Source organism: Hippichthys cyanospilos, chromosome 15 (assembly GCF_059441005.1).
Source record: "Hippichthys cyanospilos isolate Australia breed blue-spotted pipefish chromosome 15, RoL_Hcya_1.0, whole genome shotgun sequence".
NCBI classification, from domain to species: Eukaryota; Metazoa; Chordata; class Actinopteri; order Syngnathiformes; family Syngnathidae; genus Hippichthys; species Hippichthys cyanospilos.
In genome coordinates this window covers 6316153-6332394 of record NC_142383.1, presented here as the reverse complement: position 1 = coordinate 6332394, position 16242 = coordinate 6316153, and the positions used below count along the sequence as shown (strand labels likewise).

Below are 16242 nucleotides of genomic sequence, written 5' to 3'. Positions count from 1 at the left end.
CACGATATTGTTTTGACACAATTAATCAAAATTCAGGCAATCGAGCACAGGCTTTCACGACACGTAAGGACCACGACGTGTGTTCGTATGGAAAATGTCATCTTCTGTTACTCAAAACACTCCTGCTTTTGCCCATATTGAGCCACCAATAATCAATGAAAATTGACAGTTAATTTGTTGTTTTAACTTTTTGCATGGAAAAACTAGTAACACTCTTTCACCAATTTTTTGTGTGATTTGTTGTTATGGTCTTTATTTTGCATATGTGTCAAATCTAGCACCTGAATCTGCAGTATGCTGACTCATGTTATGAAGAGGGGAGATGTGGGGAAAGTGACTTCCTCTATGGATCCTTTGACTGGCTCTCCTGAATATAAGATGTAGAATTTTGCCCGTGGTAGTTTGCAACATTCTAGAGAGTTGCATGAAGCCAGTTGAGTTCCCGTTTAATGGCCGCCAAAAAGCAGAAATGTGCAGGAGCAGTTGAAATGTTGTTGGTCAACATTTAGAAATGAAGCAAGTGAAATAATTTCACCAGTTAGCGAGACACCTTATTTGCCATTCTTGGGAAAGAGAAGCATCGTATTGCAGCTGTTATTGTCAAAAGTGAAAAAGAAAATAATGTGAGCCGGTAATAAGTGACAAAACATTTCAAAGTTCATTTAATGTATCTGGGAATACAGCGGCTTTGGACATTGCTCAGCATTTGTGATAACCATTGCTTACGTTTCTTGTATCTAAGCATTCCTTTTACCGGACATTAGAAGAGGCACAATAAATGTATCAAGCTTCAACGTCACAGCTTTATGATAACCATCGCTTTTGCCTCCAAATAGTTTCATGTATCCAAGCATTCCTTTTCCTGAACATAATGAGGAAGAGGCATAATAAATCTATCAGCACAGCTTGTAAAACATTAAAGCAAGACTTTGCGGAAATCCAGCAGGGGAAAATCTCCAATACAGGGAGTGTTGCGTTTTTCCTGCACGACTTGTTCATTGATTCAGAATTGACACAAGCTCCTTTTGTGCAGCAAATACCTTAAGCAGATTTTTTTGGTTATAATGGACTTATTTTAGTCCACAGCTATGACAATAAATCTAATGTTCATTAATTGCTCTTCGCTATAGTCAAATAAAAGTGAGCATAATTAACTTTGTGTGGGATATCTACAGTATAGTTTTTGTATATAGCTTTTAGATTGGATTCCTTTAAATTATCCAGGGGTACCTAATAAGATGTAAAGTGCAGGTATTAAATCCCTATCCCACCGAGGGGCCAACGCTAGGTAGTGTCGGCGAAGGTTGCGGCTCTTTTGATCTTGTCATGGTTTATTTAAGGTCATCAATGTGTGCCAAGATGTCACCAGAGGTTGCTGAAGTTTGCCTAACGTTGTCAAAAGTCCCCAAACATTCCTCAGCAGTTTGATTTGAACATTTGTGACGACATCTGGTGACATGTTGGTGAACGTTGGCTTACTGAAGAAATCAAATGAGCCGCTTGCCAACACTCAATGTTCACGCTTTAGGGACACTGCAAAAGACAATTTTAAGAAAGTAAAAAAGGCTTAGAATAAGAAATATATTCTTTTTTTTCTTATTAAGACCTCTTTGCTCAAAATATTCATATTTTTCCTCAGGAGATAAATCGGTGATTTTGAATTACGCTCACCTTAAGACCAAGACCATTTTTCTTCATTTAGGAAATGATAGCAAAAATTAAATCTTATTATAATAACAGACTTACAAATAAGAATTGTTTTAAACATTTACAGCAAGACACCAATGTTTGCCTGTAATTTAAGTTAAATCACGTGTTAGAATTATGCTTACTTGAATCTACTACATTGTATTGATTGTGTATTGATATGTTTTTTGTTCGTGAAGTCACACGAACAAAAAACTAAGCAAACATAAAAGATAATCGCAAACAAAAACCATAAAGCCTGACAAGAGAGTAGAACACAAGCAAAAGCAAACAAGAAAAAAGACAAAAACAAGGAAAAAGAAGCAAACAAGGAAAAAGATGCAAACAAGAAAAAAAACAGAACAAGGGTGCAAACAGGAAAAAAATGCATAAAAGAAAAAAGAAGCAAACAAGAAAAAATATGTGAACATGAAATAAGAAGCAAACATGGCAAGCAAATAATTCTTTACCCCCAATCTAAGCAGATTTAGCTCAGAACAAGAAAATTTGGCAAATTTTTAAGAATCAATTTCTTGTATCTGGTTTGGGATTTATTGCATTGGAAAGACTGCTATAGATTATCTGAGGTTGATACTGTTCCTGTTTGGCAGAATAAACTTCAGGTAACTGATTATTCAGCAGATTCTTTTAAAAATATACAAGGAAAAAAAAGTACAATGAATAAAAAAAGCTTGTATTTTCCCTCGTACTCACAGCAATAAAGATCTGAATTAGAGGAAGAACATTTAAACAGACAGACAGACACGCACACAAAATATTGTTGGAAAGGTTAATCTCTAACAACAAATAATTATAGATACGTATTACTTGCTTGAAAAAGTAATTCAGTCGATGATTGAATTACTTTGTAATAAAACTCGTTAGCAGACAAATGAACTATTTTCACAACTTTTAAAACTTGCTCTCTATCAAGACATTTGAAACGAGTAGCCTAGATAATTGTACATAAACTCTTGCTTTTCTCAGTATCTTTCTCTCATTCAGTGTCTTACCCGCTTGTCCAATAAAATGATTCTTGATAGAATTATGTGTAATAGATATGTTGCCTATTTGTGTGACTAGGTGGTCTCGTGGTCCATGGAGAATGATGCAAATATTTAAATGGTAATATGATAATATTTTTCACCACAAACTATTCGGAACTATCATCCTCATATGTATATAGTTTTTTCCATTCCATCTACTCCATAATATGTTTAGAATGTGAGTCTATTCTTATATTAGTACCCACGGCCCTTATTGCCCTATTACTGTTTTTATTGCCCACTTTATTATTTGCTCTATTGTGTGGAATGTAAGTCTGCTTGGAGAAGTGCACAGAATCAAAATTTTATTGTGTAGTGCACTATGCATATCACAATAAAACATTTGAATCTTGAATGATGATGCAAAGAAACAAGCAATCTGCTTTCTGTTAACAACAGCGCCAACTTTAACAAAGTTCCCATGAGATCTTTTCTGCTTGTGAAAATTTGATGTTTCGCCACTGTAAAGTTCAATGCTAATATGATGACGCGAAGGAACAACCTATTTACATCCTGCTAACAAAAGCGCTAACTGTGCCAAAGTTCGCCAATGAGGTATTTTCCACTTGTGGAATTACATGTAATGTTTCGCCACTGGAAAGTTCAATGAATTCCAGCTGGTCGCCATCTTCCTGCACGCCAACTAACGACGCAGATGAACAAAGCATTGCGAAGCCGTGCTAATGATTTGTTTTCATTGTCACTTCAGAACAGTTTATTTTTAACTTGGGATTTTTGCCCAAGCTCTCTCTCAACATGATGACTACACTGATCAACAAATGAACTCAGGTTTTATCATAACTCTGTTACACAATTTCAGTAAAGGTGCAGTCAATATATGATGAAAGCTACCTATTTCAACAAATCTAAATGATTAAACATTCTGTTTTGATGAACATTTATTTCCATTTCTTCATAATGTTGATGGCTTAAGTGTCCATCTACAATTCAGGAGTTTTTTAAACAATGGAAAAAATATGGCATCAGTGGGTATTTCCAAACTTTTGACAGTACTGTATTCCTGTGTACTGTATAATATAAGGAATTTTTCTAGTACAGCGGACCCCCGCTATACGAAATTCATCCGTTCCATAGTTGGGATCGTAAGGCAAAATCGTCGTATGGTGAACAATAGAAAGCAATGGTAATTAGCTAATGCGTGTACAACTCAGGTAAAAACGTCAAAATATTAAAAATGACTAAGAATATAGTCTAGTAAGTGCTATTTATATTTCTTTATATTTCTTGATTATCTCCAGCTTCCTTTTTAATAATAATCATCTTCTTACTTCTCCTTTTAACATCACTAGCAATCTTGGGAGCCATGGCTAACCAATTCAAGTTTGAATTAAGCACTAAAATGCACAATAAATACCAATAAATACCCCCCAAAAAATGTCATAAAGAGGGGACCAAAAAACGTCGCAGTCCGCACTGTAAAGCAAAAAAAACAAAACAAACAAACAAAAAAAAACGCAAGTCAGCGACGTAGTAAAACGGGGGTCCACTGTAGTGCAGTCAGTTTTGCCCCCTGCTGGTCTTAAAAGGTATGACGTGTATTTCACCTCTTGTCTGAAGTCAGCTGGGATAGAATCCGGCAAAAACAAAAAAGAAAACGTTTTCAAAGTGCCTTTTCAGGTTTAGGTTATGGTTGGTGGCCCTAAGGATGACCCTGATCTTTCAATAACTGCAACTATGTGGGAACACATTGGACAATTGTGCTACTCTGCTTTGTAACTCCTTGGCAAATTTACTAACGTGATCTCGCTTATCTGGCTGCTATTGAGCTGGAAACAATGTGAGCAGTGATGACTTCACCTAAACGTAATGTGGGAAAAAGTGATTTTGTTTACTACTCCTACTCTTACTTTTTCATGTTTGCCTTTTAGTTGTGACAGTGTTTGTTGTTTTTTTCTACTACATTTCAAAACATGCATGGTGAACACTTCTTCAGATGACAACGGTCTCAACATAAAAACCGACATGACAAATGGTGTGCAATGAACTACTATAAATTTTCATGCGATACGAGGCATGCCGAGAGCATACTTACTGTCTTCCATTTTATATTTGAAGAGATGTGTCATTTACTTAACTATTTTCAGCATTAAAATGTTGTATTTTGTCTGTAATCAATTTGATTACCATAACTTTCAAAGTGTAATGGATACCTTTAAAAATTCTAAAAATGACATCACTTCCTCAGAATTCACATTTAAGGTCGTTTGAAGTTGACAACAAGAGAAAAATGCGTTTTTAAATGTATTAAACCCTCTAAGCGTCAAAGTAGCAAAACTGCACCGAACAGCATTCACACGCTATGCCTATCGCTAAGCTACAACCTTTTCAAATTGTGATGAAAAAATAAAAATCTCAGGTGCCTAAAGGGTTAATTATTCATGGCAAATGTTATCACATTAATCATACACAAACAACAAATAACTTTCTACAGCTGAAACTAAATTAGTACTGCAGGCTAAATTACAGTACAGTATCGCCTAGAAGTGGTTTCAAGCATTTACTGTGACTCTCAATTTACTACTGTGTTAGCAAAGGGAAGACAATGGACTGCAAATTTTAATTGTTGTTGCATGTTCAAGGGCTTTCAAAACATTTAGAAGCGTGCAGTGGCGTAATATCATGGTAACAGGTGCTTGCGCAAGGTTTTTTGTGCCCTCGCAGACACTCGAGAACTTGTTACTGCGCAACGTGGATTTTTGCTGGGCCTCCAATTTAAATACTGTACTTTTTTTAAGTTGAACTTGCACCCACTTGCGCTCTGCAGTTTTTTTCTTTCGACACATGGCATATCATCAAAACCTGTCATGACAGGTGCAGAGGTCAGGTGATTGGACAAATGATAATTTCCTCATTTTACACCAGCCACACTGTGTGACTAACCCACACATCATTGATAAAATCATTGTGGATGTTTTTTATTTAATCGTAGTCTCTGGGTTGCTGCGCCTTCGCTTTATGTCTCTGGAAGGTCAACTCCAAACAATTAACTATTTATGTCCTACTGCTAAAAAGGTCAAATCAAATTGTAGACCGATTACGAATGAGCTAAGACACCGTGTTCAAACTCATGGCCCGGGGGCCAGATCTGGCCCGCCTCATCATTTTATGTGGCCCGTGAAATGCTGATTTGACTTTGTTTTGGGCTAAAATACCAAATTTGTAAGTTGTCTTTAAAAAAATTGGGGGAAAAAACAACCATGTTTAGGTCCCAGTCTCCTTTGAACACATTTTACCAGCCTCTGATTGCAAAACAAGGTAAATGTGTGACAAACACGCTTAAATTCTATTTTGACTTCCCAGTCATACCGGCTCCCTGACAAAAATCAAAACTACAATGTGGCCCATGATAACATGAGTTTGACACCCCTGCAAGATAAACGTGTGCTTTCTTTGAGCTTTACAAGAGTTGAAATTTACAAACGAGGATTGTCTGTGTCGATTATTTTTAATAATGTGCTTTATTTGGATTCCTGTAAACAGTAAAACATGCATCACTACAAATCGCTTTTGGGTTACAATGTATTGTATTGTAACACAACTGAGCATATCTGTTGACTCATTCACACCTGCGAGGAGCTGAAAGGAGACTGTTCCCTTTTCTGCAAATACAAACGTTATCAAAAAAGCCAGAGTTTTTTTTTTTTTTTTCTCAAACCCAGAAAGGTTGGTGCTGGAGGTGTCAGGTGGTTCATGTCAAATAAAAGCTGGAATTATCCCAGCAGGGACACACATTCATTGCCAAACTCAATTGAGGATGAAGGCCATCACGTTTGCATTATTTCTTTTTGCTGGTCTCCAAGGATGTGGTGAGGCATTTTTTAAAAATTTGAATTCAATGTGGTATTAGTAACATAATAATATGCTGTACTTTTTTCACAGTGCTGACTTTGAACAGTGATGGTTTGAATAACGGACCAGTTGCACTGATGGCGGTAAATTACTTTTGCTTTTGCATTAAAATCTTAAGTAACATTCACTTAACTAATCTAGTATCGGTTTGCACTGTAATAGGGTATGCGTTTAATGCATTTTAAAGAAATACTGTAGTATATGAGAGAACGGAATACCATCCGAGTTGTTGCTAAACAGTTATCCTTCACCAAATAACTTGTATTGTATGACTACCCATACAGTTTCACTATGTTATTTGGCGATGATTTTTTTTTTTTTTGCATAAACTTTTATTACAGAGCAATAAGCACAAGCCAGGAGAAAAGTGATCGTAAAAGACAAAGCATGTTTACTGTTTGCGATCATTATATTTAATGTTGATACTAATGATCTTCGCGGCAGGTGTGTACCAAATGTGTGTGAGGATGCTTTCATCATCACAAATGTTGCTGGTGTGTGTTCATTTCTAATGTGTCTTTGCCCAGGCCGCTAGTCCCTGCGAGGACTGCACAAAAATAGTCAACCTCCTCGTTGACCTGCTTTCCAACGCAGACCTCCAGGTGAACGCATTCCTTATCAGACCTTCCTTATCTGTTCACTGTACTCAACGCTATCACATTGAGTTGAAACACTTTCACAGTAAAGCTCTGGTATGTTGGTTGGCACACGTTTATATTAGTGGGGACAAGATTCAGTGATGGAAGCAGCATGGAATTACAAAGTCAATACAGTTCATCTTGAAGAGATATTTTATCTCGACTAACTATAAATCAATAATATGCTAAAGATATCTTCTATTCCATTACATTTTAAAAATTCAATCGTTGGTCTAGTAATCACTAATTATCTTACATGCAAATATAGGGTATTGGTAGTAAGCTTGCAAATGTGTTCTACGTGCCTCAAAATCAATGCATTCTTTTAGTTCACCACTAGATGGCACTGCATTCTACTACACACAGTTACCATATTTTCCGCACTATAATGTGCACCGGATTATAACGCTCACCCTCAGTTAATGAAATATTTTAAAACGTTTTCCATATATTTAAGGCGCACCCTCAATTTATGACAACTTTTTCAATCACAATATAGTAATACTCAAAGTAATAACAACAATAACTCAAATAATAACTCTAAACTCTCAATAGCATCATAACTCAATGTCAATATGACCAACATTGTTCAAGTGTAAACACACAAAAGAAACAGGTAAAGCTTACTTTATCACTTCATTCCCCATCTACGAATCCCAATCTCAATATTGATCCATATACTGTATAAGGCGCGCTTGATTATAAGGCGCACCATCAGCTTTTTAAAAAATTTAAGGCTTTTAGGTGCGCCTTATGGTGCGAAAAATATGGTACTTTAAATTCGATGGTGCGCAGACACGCACACTGGGCAATGATTTTGGTGGCCTCTTGAAGTCGGCATTCCAAAGATGAAGCGAGTCCAATAGTATAATAATAATATTGGGAGATATTTATCTAAAAATCATTGACATCAATATAGTTGTGATTTTCACGTGTTTTTCAGACCCGCCAACATATTTGTGATTTTCGTGTTGTTCGTTCACAAACAAGCACATTGGACAACTCACAAGCATATTTGTGAATCTGATAAACATCAACATCGTGAATACATTTGTGGATCTTGAAATCACAGAAAAAATTGTGGATCTCAAAACCTTAAAATCACAAAATGTATTGAGACAAATCTCTCCCCATATAATAACTGCAATCAATCACGTATTTGCGTGACGAACCACCGCTGGTGGACACAAACCAGTTAGATCAAGATACATAGCAAAACTAATATATTTTCATTTGCGACCTGTGGGTAATGTAAAGATTACTTACAATTATAATCATGTGTACAATGATTATCCTTTTTTTTTTTTTCTAAATCCAAATGTGTTATGTAAAAGTGTTATTCACAGCATAGGACAGTATATGTAATAACTTAAAAGAATTCCACCCAACTTTCTAGAAGGATGACACATGAACAAAAAGCACCAGTTTTACTGTAGATAACAGAAAATAGTGTCAACTTCACAGACTTAAAAGGGAATGGATTAACATTACTCTCCATAGGGAGAAATGAAGCCACCGGCGGCCATCTTGCCACTCCCTAAAGCCACCGGCGGCCATCTTGCCACTCCCTAAAACTTAAATGCGTTGATTTCTCAGTCATGTTTTCTGTTATTTTCTGTGTCTAAGGCAAAAATGCCACCATGTATGATGTATAATTGTATCAATAAGTCTGGGAGCAGCACAGCATGCACATTTTATTGGTAAGAATGTGTTTTTAAAGTGTTCCTCGGGAAGTCCCAAATTGAGGTCTTGATGGGGAAAGGGAGCTATATTGTAACATTTAATCTAAATCTTTTTTTTCCGATTTTTGTGTCTAGTCCTGTATTTGCCAAAAAAAGTTCACCCAATATCACCCTAGTTACTTTTAATGGGCGGCGCCGTTTTGGGAACGGATATGGCATCAAGTTGTTGACAGAGCCATCCCTTGCGCCAGCCAATTACTGTCAGTGATATGCCAGATCAATATTGTCAGTGTTTAAATTGAGTATTCTGACCAAAAGTTAAGAAGTATATATGCCAACATGGATCTGTTGGAGATGATCTGAGCCAAAAATGACATACAATTCGGAATATGGCAATAAAAAGACTGATTTGTCAGACGAAGAAAATATCGTGTTGTATTGGCGGGATGACAGGTCCTATATGGAGCCTGCTGCTTTGATCAGTTACCAAAGGCTGATATTGAGCGCCATTAAAAACATCTTGCAGGGATACAGTATATATATACGTGTGTATATATATATATATATATATATATATATATATATATATATATATATATATATATATATATATATATATATATATATATATATATATATATATATTTACTTTTTTATATTATATTTACTTTTTTTTTTTTTTTTTTACTAAAATTTTACTCTTTAAAAGCAGATTTAACCACATAAATGTCGCTCACGAACCATCGCTCAAACTCATGTCCATCAGTGGCTTGTTTGCCTGCATGCTAGCACTCCGATCATCTGTCTAACCGGCAAGTGTTTTATCAGTGGCCTGATCAAGAAGTATGTGTGCGCATGCTAGCGCTCCCAATCTACTGTCTAAACTATAAACTAGCCGCCCCCCCCTCCACCATGTACGTCAGTGGCTTGATCAAGAATTGTTAGCGTGCGTGCCAGCACTCCTGTCTGTCTAACCAGTAAGACAGATTCCGTTCTCATGTCAATGTCTGTTCTGTGGCTTTTTTGGGCTTGTATTGAATTATTTTTGGCACGGAATCAAATTTGAGCGTAATCTTTGGCATGTGTCCTGGTATCTTTGCTCCTGTATTTGCCTTCGATGCACGGTTCAACAAACGGGTCCGCGCAAACTACTAAATTGCTGGCAAAGAGAAAAGGTTTTCACCCAGTGTTCCATACCCATATTATGGATAACTGTGATCAATTTACATTTTGAATTAATAGGATTATGCAAACAAAAGTAATGCTTGTATCCATCCATTTTCTGGGTCGCAGGCTTGCTGGTGTCTATCCCTGCTGACTTTGGGCAGTAGGCAGGGTCACTTTGGACTGGTTGCCAGCCACTCGCAGGGCACACAAAGACAAACCACCATTCACGCACCCAATCACACTTAAGGGCAATTTAGTATGTCCAATGCATCTGTCATGCATGTTTTTGGAGTTTGGGAGAAAGCCAGAGAGAACCCATGTGGGCACAGGGAGAACATGCAAACTCTACACATGAAGGCCAAACATGCTAACCACTGCTCCGCTGAGCCAAATGGTCACATGTGTATGATTGTTTCGCCATGGCGTGTACCTCACGAAGTAATCATGCTTTGTAGTTGATATTGTTATAAATTGAATAGTAAGGGAAGTAAATTACAAATGAATTTGGTCCTTTCAGAGAATCATCACACGCGGCATCGGCAACCTGTGCGACCACCTGCCTGGGAAAGCCAGCATGGTTGCATTCTGTAAGGAGGAGGTGGACAGGATCCTTCCGGTGGTCATCAGCATGATGACTGTTGTAGCAGTACGTTGCAAGGCCGTGGTGTTCTATACGTGTACGTGCTTTTGAGCGTAAACATGTATTTGCCATCTGTCTGCCTGCAGAAGCCAGGGGACATCTGCAAACTCATGGGGCTGTGTGGTCCCGACGAGCAGCAGAAAACCTTCGACTATTTGGTCAAAGAGGCCCTCCAGTTTGCTTCAATGCAAACACATGTCAGTGAAAGAGGGCTTTTTTAAATTGATTGCAGAGATGATCAAATTTAAATCTTCAGTTTTTTTCAGGAGAAGCCAACTTCACCGTGCTCATTCTGCATCTTTTTCATCAAGACACTGGATGACTTGCTGCCCAAAGAGAGGACTGAGGTATTAATTTGTTTTTATTTTTTTGTAAACTGTTAAATAAGAAACAAAATTGCATTGTTCTTCATTAAATACAACTTGACTTGCACTTAAAAATATACTGAAAAGTAAAAATGCAGTAATAGAATGACGTTTAAAAAAAAAACAAGATGTCTGCATTGGTGGAAGCTTCATTCTTATATGGCTGATTGTATTTTATGTCGTAACCTGTAAATTGAATTTATACTGTATGTACAGTAATTTAGTGATTGTTTTATACACTGCCACTCGAGGAGCCTGAGTGCCAATACTTTTGGTACTGCAGGGGCATATCTAGATGGTGGCCAGGGTTGGCCATGTCATTTTCTTGCTACCCTATTGGCCACTCCGATACGGAGACTAAAATTTGGATAACTGTGATTTTTCTGTCATATGTACTTGCTTTGTAATGTTAGACCCATTTTTTACATTTTAAATGAATATTTATATTTAAACGACTGCAATAAAATAAATGACTTTTTTCATGAAACCCTGACTGCGCATGGCACCCATCTGAGGTGTTGTGACACCTAGGCACCCCATAGAACATTTTCTGGCTACTCTCCTGGAGAATAGTGCTACGAATACCACGCTTTGAGAAGCCCTGTTTTTTTTTCCATGTTCCATACTTGCTTTAGTATATTTACAAGTGTTGGGTTTCATGTGATGTATAAAAGCCCTGAGAGCTGTTTCTTATATTTTGGTGACCATACTTAGCCACAGGACTTGATAAGAACTTTACAAACCCCTACACCACTGGTAACTCCAGCCAATAATGAATTTGGAATGTTGATAAAGTAAAATTCTAACACTGTCCATCAAGAACGTTTTGGCACAGCTCACGTATTACCGTAGATCTTATTACGTTGTCCCTACAGGATTTAAGTTCCCCGTTTAATTGCTTGAGCTGCGTTGTAGGAGGCCGTGGTGGAGGTGATGGAGGACGTCTGTCACGTCATGCCCATTTCCTACCGTGATCAGTGTGAGGTAGTCATCGGCAAGTTCAGCAAGACTCTGCTGGATGCCCTCCTAGGCTACGCCACCCCGAAGGCCATCTGCACACTCATCCGCCTGTGCCGGAGTGAGGAGGATCCACCCGTTGGTCAGTCACATGACACGCAATAAAACTACACTTATTGATATGGACTCTGGAAGAAAATCTAGACCAATTCTTTGAGATTCAAATAAATAACACTTTCAGTATTTGAAGAACATTGGAAGTTTCTATTCTTAAATGCAATATCCAGTGTTGGCTAAGTTACTTCAAATCTCTAATGCATTATTTATTATTTATTACTGTCATTGCAAAGTATTTACATGATAATGTTACTGTATTTGAAATGTAAGGCATTACACGACTATCGCATTACTTTTACATTACTTTCACCAACATAACCGGAAACAAGAATTTAGCATTCTAAACGTATCGCATTACACATCCAGTGGAATGACCTCAAACTAAACTTAAGTAAGCTTACATGCTCAAAATGAATATTATTGCTCCTTTGGACTTGTAAATAATGCCTAGCTCGCTGGAATGGTTTTACAAAAACATACACAAACAAAAAAAACAAAGCAAATTTCTCTGCCTACCAACAATACACTAGCGTCACCCCCTGGCACCCAAATAAACTGCATTCATGTTATCAACTGTTTTAATTAATATTATAAATGTAAAGGGTTTGGGGGCGCTGTATATTTGAATGCATTGTAACACGCGTTATGGTCATGTGTACCAGGTAAAATATTACTCCATTTTTGTATGTAATGCCTAACAACAATTACATTACTTTTGTCATGCATCGCTCCCATCTTCGGCAATATCAGAGACACCTGCTTGTCACTAATATTTCAGTAAACGTTAAAAGCGCTAACTATTATTGGCTCCATAGAGGTTCTGTGTTGTGTGAATGCTCGGATGTGCCAAAAAAATATCAGAGGACAATGAGTCCCATTTACACTGTTAAATAGTGCTCTAATTGTCACAATGCTTACATGCATCATGGCAGTGTGAAAATAAATACCCTGCAATGTATTCTTTTCAAATGGAAAACGATCTTTTCCAAATCTGCAATTTCTGCTTTAACTCCAACTTACCTGAAGATCTTCCAAAACCACATCCACAAATCTGCCAGGTCCAATTCCAGTTTCATTCTATGGATATATCCCCTCCTCTGCTCAAGCCCAAACCATCTTGTCCTCTCAAACTGTATCGCTAAACCACTGTCACCAATAATTTGTTTATAACATAACGGACTACAGAAGATTTTAAACAGTAAACATGTCTACTAACTAAATTGGGCACTTTGGGCTCCAGTGTAAACAACCTCAAGCAGCCAACAAGTTCCAGAACCACATGGCAATGACGCCCCCTACAGTTCAGGCTGTGAGCAGAATAAGCAATGCTTTGCGAGCGTTTAAACTACTTTGAGGAAAAAAAATAAAAATAAAACACTAAGTTCATCTATTTGAAGCACACTAACCTAATCAGGAACACTCAAAACATTTCATCATTTTGATTTACAGTGGTGTCTTTTAACATGTATAGATTGCAAAATTATTTGACAGTTTTTTTTTTTTTTTAAGAAAAATTACCTTCAAGTGTCACCCACATTCAAGGCTATGTCATAAGATTGAGAGCCATGGAAATGCATAAGAATGAAAAGCATGGACAGAATATCATAGACAAACAACATCCTTCCATTTTCTCCCGCAGACCCCTGCACGTTGGCAACCTACAAGTGCAAGGACCTGCAAACCTCTCTGAAATGTGGGGTAAGTCATCAAATAGCTCGTTTATCACCGATACAACACAGCTATGTGGTTATGATACTCTATTGTTTTCCATTCAGTTTCACGATTTTACAAAATGATGACTTATCTTTTTTGACTTATCTGGTCAAATTGAAATTATGTTTCAATATTGAGATGAACGTTTTATAAGTTTCAACACTTTTTTTCCACTATGTGCAGACTCTGTTCTACTGTCAAAGAATGGCCTGGAAACCACTCAGTTACAACACTCTTTGAACAGTTATCAGGTAGATGTGACTAAAACATAAAATAACAGTAAAATTAAGCACGCAAAACAACATTTTGCCGTTATCTTTTTTCCCCCAGGCTGGAATCAAGCATGAGTCAGCGCTCATGTCTGAGCCAGGTGCTGTGGCACTGACGACCACAAATATTCCTCTTAACCACTGTATTATTAGTCCAGACATTCCTGCTCTGCTTGTTTTCAGGTTCTGGTTTGATATCTGAAGATATTGTGCATGTATTTTTTTTTCTTGTGAAATTTCTTTATATAGAAGGAAGTGTCGCATTTTATCCTTATTAGATTACCAGGATAAAAAGGTAGCATAGGTGTTAGGCACTAAAAGAAGAGAAAAAGGAGCACTTGGCTATGTAAAGATTTTGTATTAACCTTCGTCTTTTACATTTATCTATAATTGTTTGCATGAATTGTTGGATAAAAAATATTATACATGAATCCTTATTTGATTTCAGTGCCTTTTTTTCAGTCTCAAGAATAAGCCTTGGTAATTGTGTTTAGCTGAAATCTTAAGGGGGTAGCATAACATGGGTCACATCTGCCTCACAGTCAAGAGATTCTGGGTTCGAATCTAGAACCCCTGGCAAAAATGCTGGAATTACCCGTCTCAGAGGTTCAAGAAGTTGTTTAATTTTGTAGGGTAAAAAAAGTCACGCCATCATGATTTCATTTTTTTTTTCTCAGAATTGAGTAATGCTCTAATTTTCGCTTGATTAAAAAAAAAAGTACAGTAACTGTTATTGACTACATCTTCCCTTTCTGTTTCTTTTCATGTTTATTAAAGCTAGAAAGTTGCCATTTGAAATGACTTTAGTTTTGTGTCGTGCGTGATCTGCTTTTCTTCTATTAAAATTAAACAACTGCACGAACATCCACCCAAATTTTGTGCCTGTATGTATTTGTGTCCTGCAACTCTTGGTGGGCGGTCCAGGGCGTAACCCGCTTCTGGTCTGAAGTTCAACCAAGACCCTACTGCGGGCAAAAAGCGTTCTGGAAAGTGAATGGCTAAATGGATTTTGAAAAACACCCTGAAGCATTGTTGTGTGTAAAAAGATGCGACACATAATCCCCAAATGCATGAGTAAAACGTGGTTTATTTGAGGGAGAAGCTCAAGAGCGGGTCAGACTCCTGAAGGTCAAACTGAACCACAAAGGAATAGGGCAAGGTGGGGGTGGTCAGCAATGCAAAACATGAGAAAAGGCACTTCTACGATCAGCAAGCATACACATTGACAGACTACTCCTTAACAGGATCCTTTAACAAGGGAGAGCCCATGTAAACAGGCCGGTTTCTCTGTACAACACCAGCCAATTAAGGTCTCTCCCCTTGCATGGATGGAAACAATGTCAATAGTCAGTGGGAAGTCATTTTTAACCCCATCCGCGGCGCTCCTAAAGTTTCTCTGTAGTACACTACAGGAAGCACATGGTGGCGTCAAAGACTAACACGTTTTGCCAAAGCACCTTTCACAATACTGTACCATAAACCTGAATCCATCAGTTTCTTTTATGTGCCGCAATTCGGAGAATTAGAAAGGTGATGATATTAGCATTTGGCATGACAAGGAAATTACTCAGGCAGCTTCAATTGCAAAGTGTCAGATGTTAAACTTGACATGCTTCTTCAAACTCTCAGCTATTCCCTGTCAGACACCATTTGTGTACAAGCTTCTGTATACTCCCACATAAACGTAGGTGACAACAGCCACATTTCAACATGTTACTGATGCATTGCGTCGCAGCACACGGCCCGCACACTAGACATATGTACTGTATGTGAATTGCGCTTAATGTTACGATTCTGGGAAAAGACTTCAGTGAGATAAGCGAGTCTGAATCACAACAGTAGGCAAAAGCTTCCAAATGGACGTGATCGCTAATTGCAGTCCAGTCCCGAGGCACATATTCAACATATGTGCTGCTTGATGCGTATGCTCCTTAGTGAACACGATTGCTTATTGCAGTTTATTGCCAAGAGAACACACACTCGGCACCGTGGTGTGTGATCAGTTTAGTTTGACTTCAGCACATTGACTTCATTTGGCTGACTGAAGACTGCAAAGTTCAGCTCCCTCTTTTAAGTTTTTTTCAGAGGCTTA

The 16242-nt window shown here is 37.6% G+C and overlaps 1 protein-coding gene across 1 annotated transcript; it reads left to right on the top strand.

Annotated features, from left to right (window-relative positions):
• Positions 1 to 6397: 6397 nt before the first annotated feature.
• sftpba (surfactant protein Ba) lies at positions 6398 to 14581 on the top strand. The gene is made up of 10 exons (XM_088434899.1): positions 6398 to 6559; positions 6633 to 6685; positions 7130 to 7204; positions 10607 to 10735; positions 10816 to 10926; positions 10996 to 11076; positions 12010 to 12193; positions 13808 to 13866; positions 14065 to 14132; positions 14212 to 14581. The coding sequence occupies exons 1-9, from the start codon at positions 6508 to 6510 to the stop codon at positions 14119 to 14121; spliced, it is 801 nt and encodes a 266-aa protein (XP_088291025.1). The 5' UTR covers positions 6398 to 6507; the 3' UTR covers positions 14122 to 14132; positions 14212 to 14581.
• The last annotated feature ends 1661 nt before the right edge of the window (positions 14582 to 16242 follow it).

Coding starts and splice junctions, on each gene's coding strand:
- sftpba (XM_088434899.1), top strand. CDS start 6,508: ATGAAGGCCATCACGTTTGCATTATTTCTTTTTGCTGGTCTCCAAGGA. Junction 6,560..6,632: donor TGCTGGTCTCCAAGGATGTG/GTGAGGCATTTT, acceptor CTTTTTTCACAG/TGCTGACTTTGAACAGTGAT. Junction 13,867..14,064: donor AAACCTCTCTGAAATGTGGG/GTAAGTCATCAA, acceptor CACTATGTGCAG/ACTCTGTTCTACTGTCAAAG.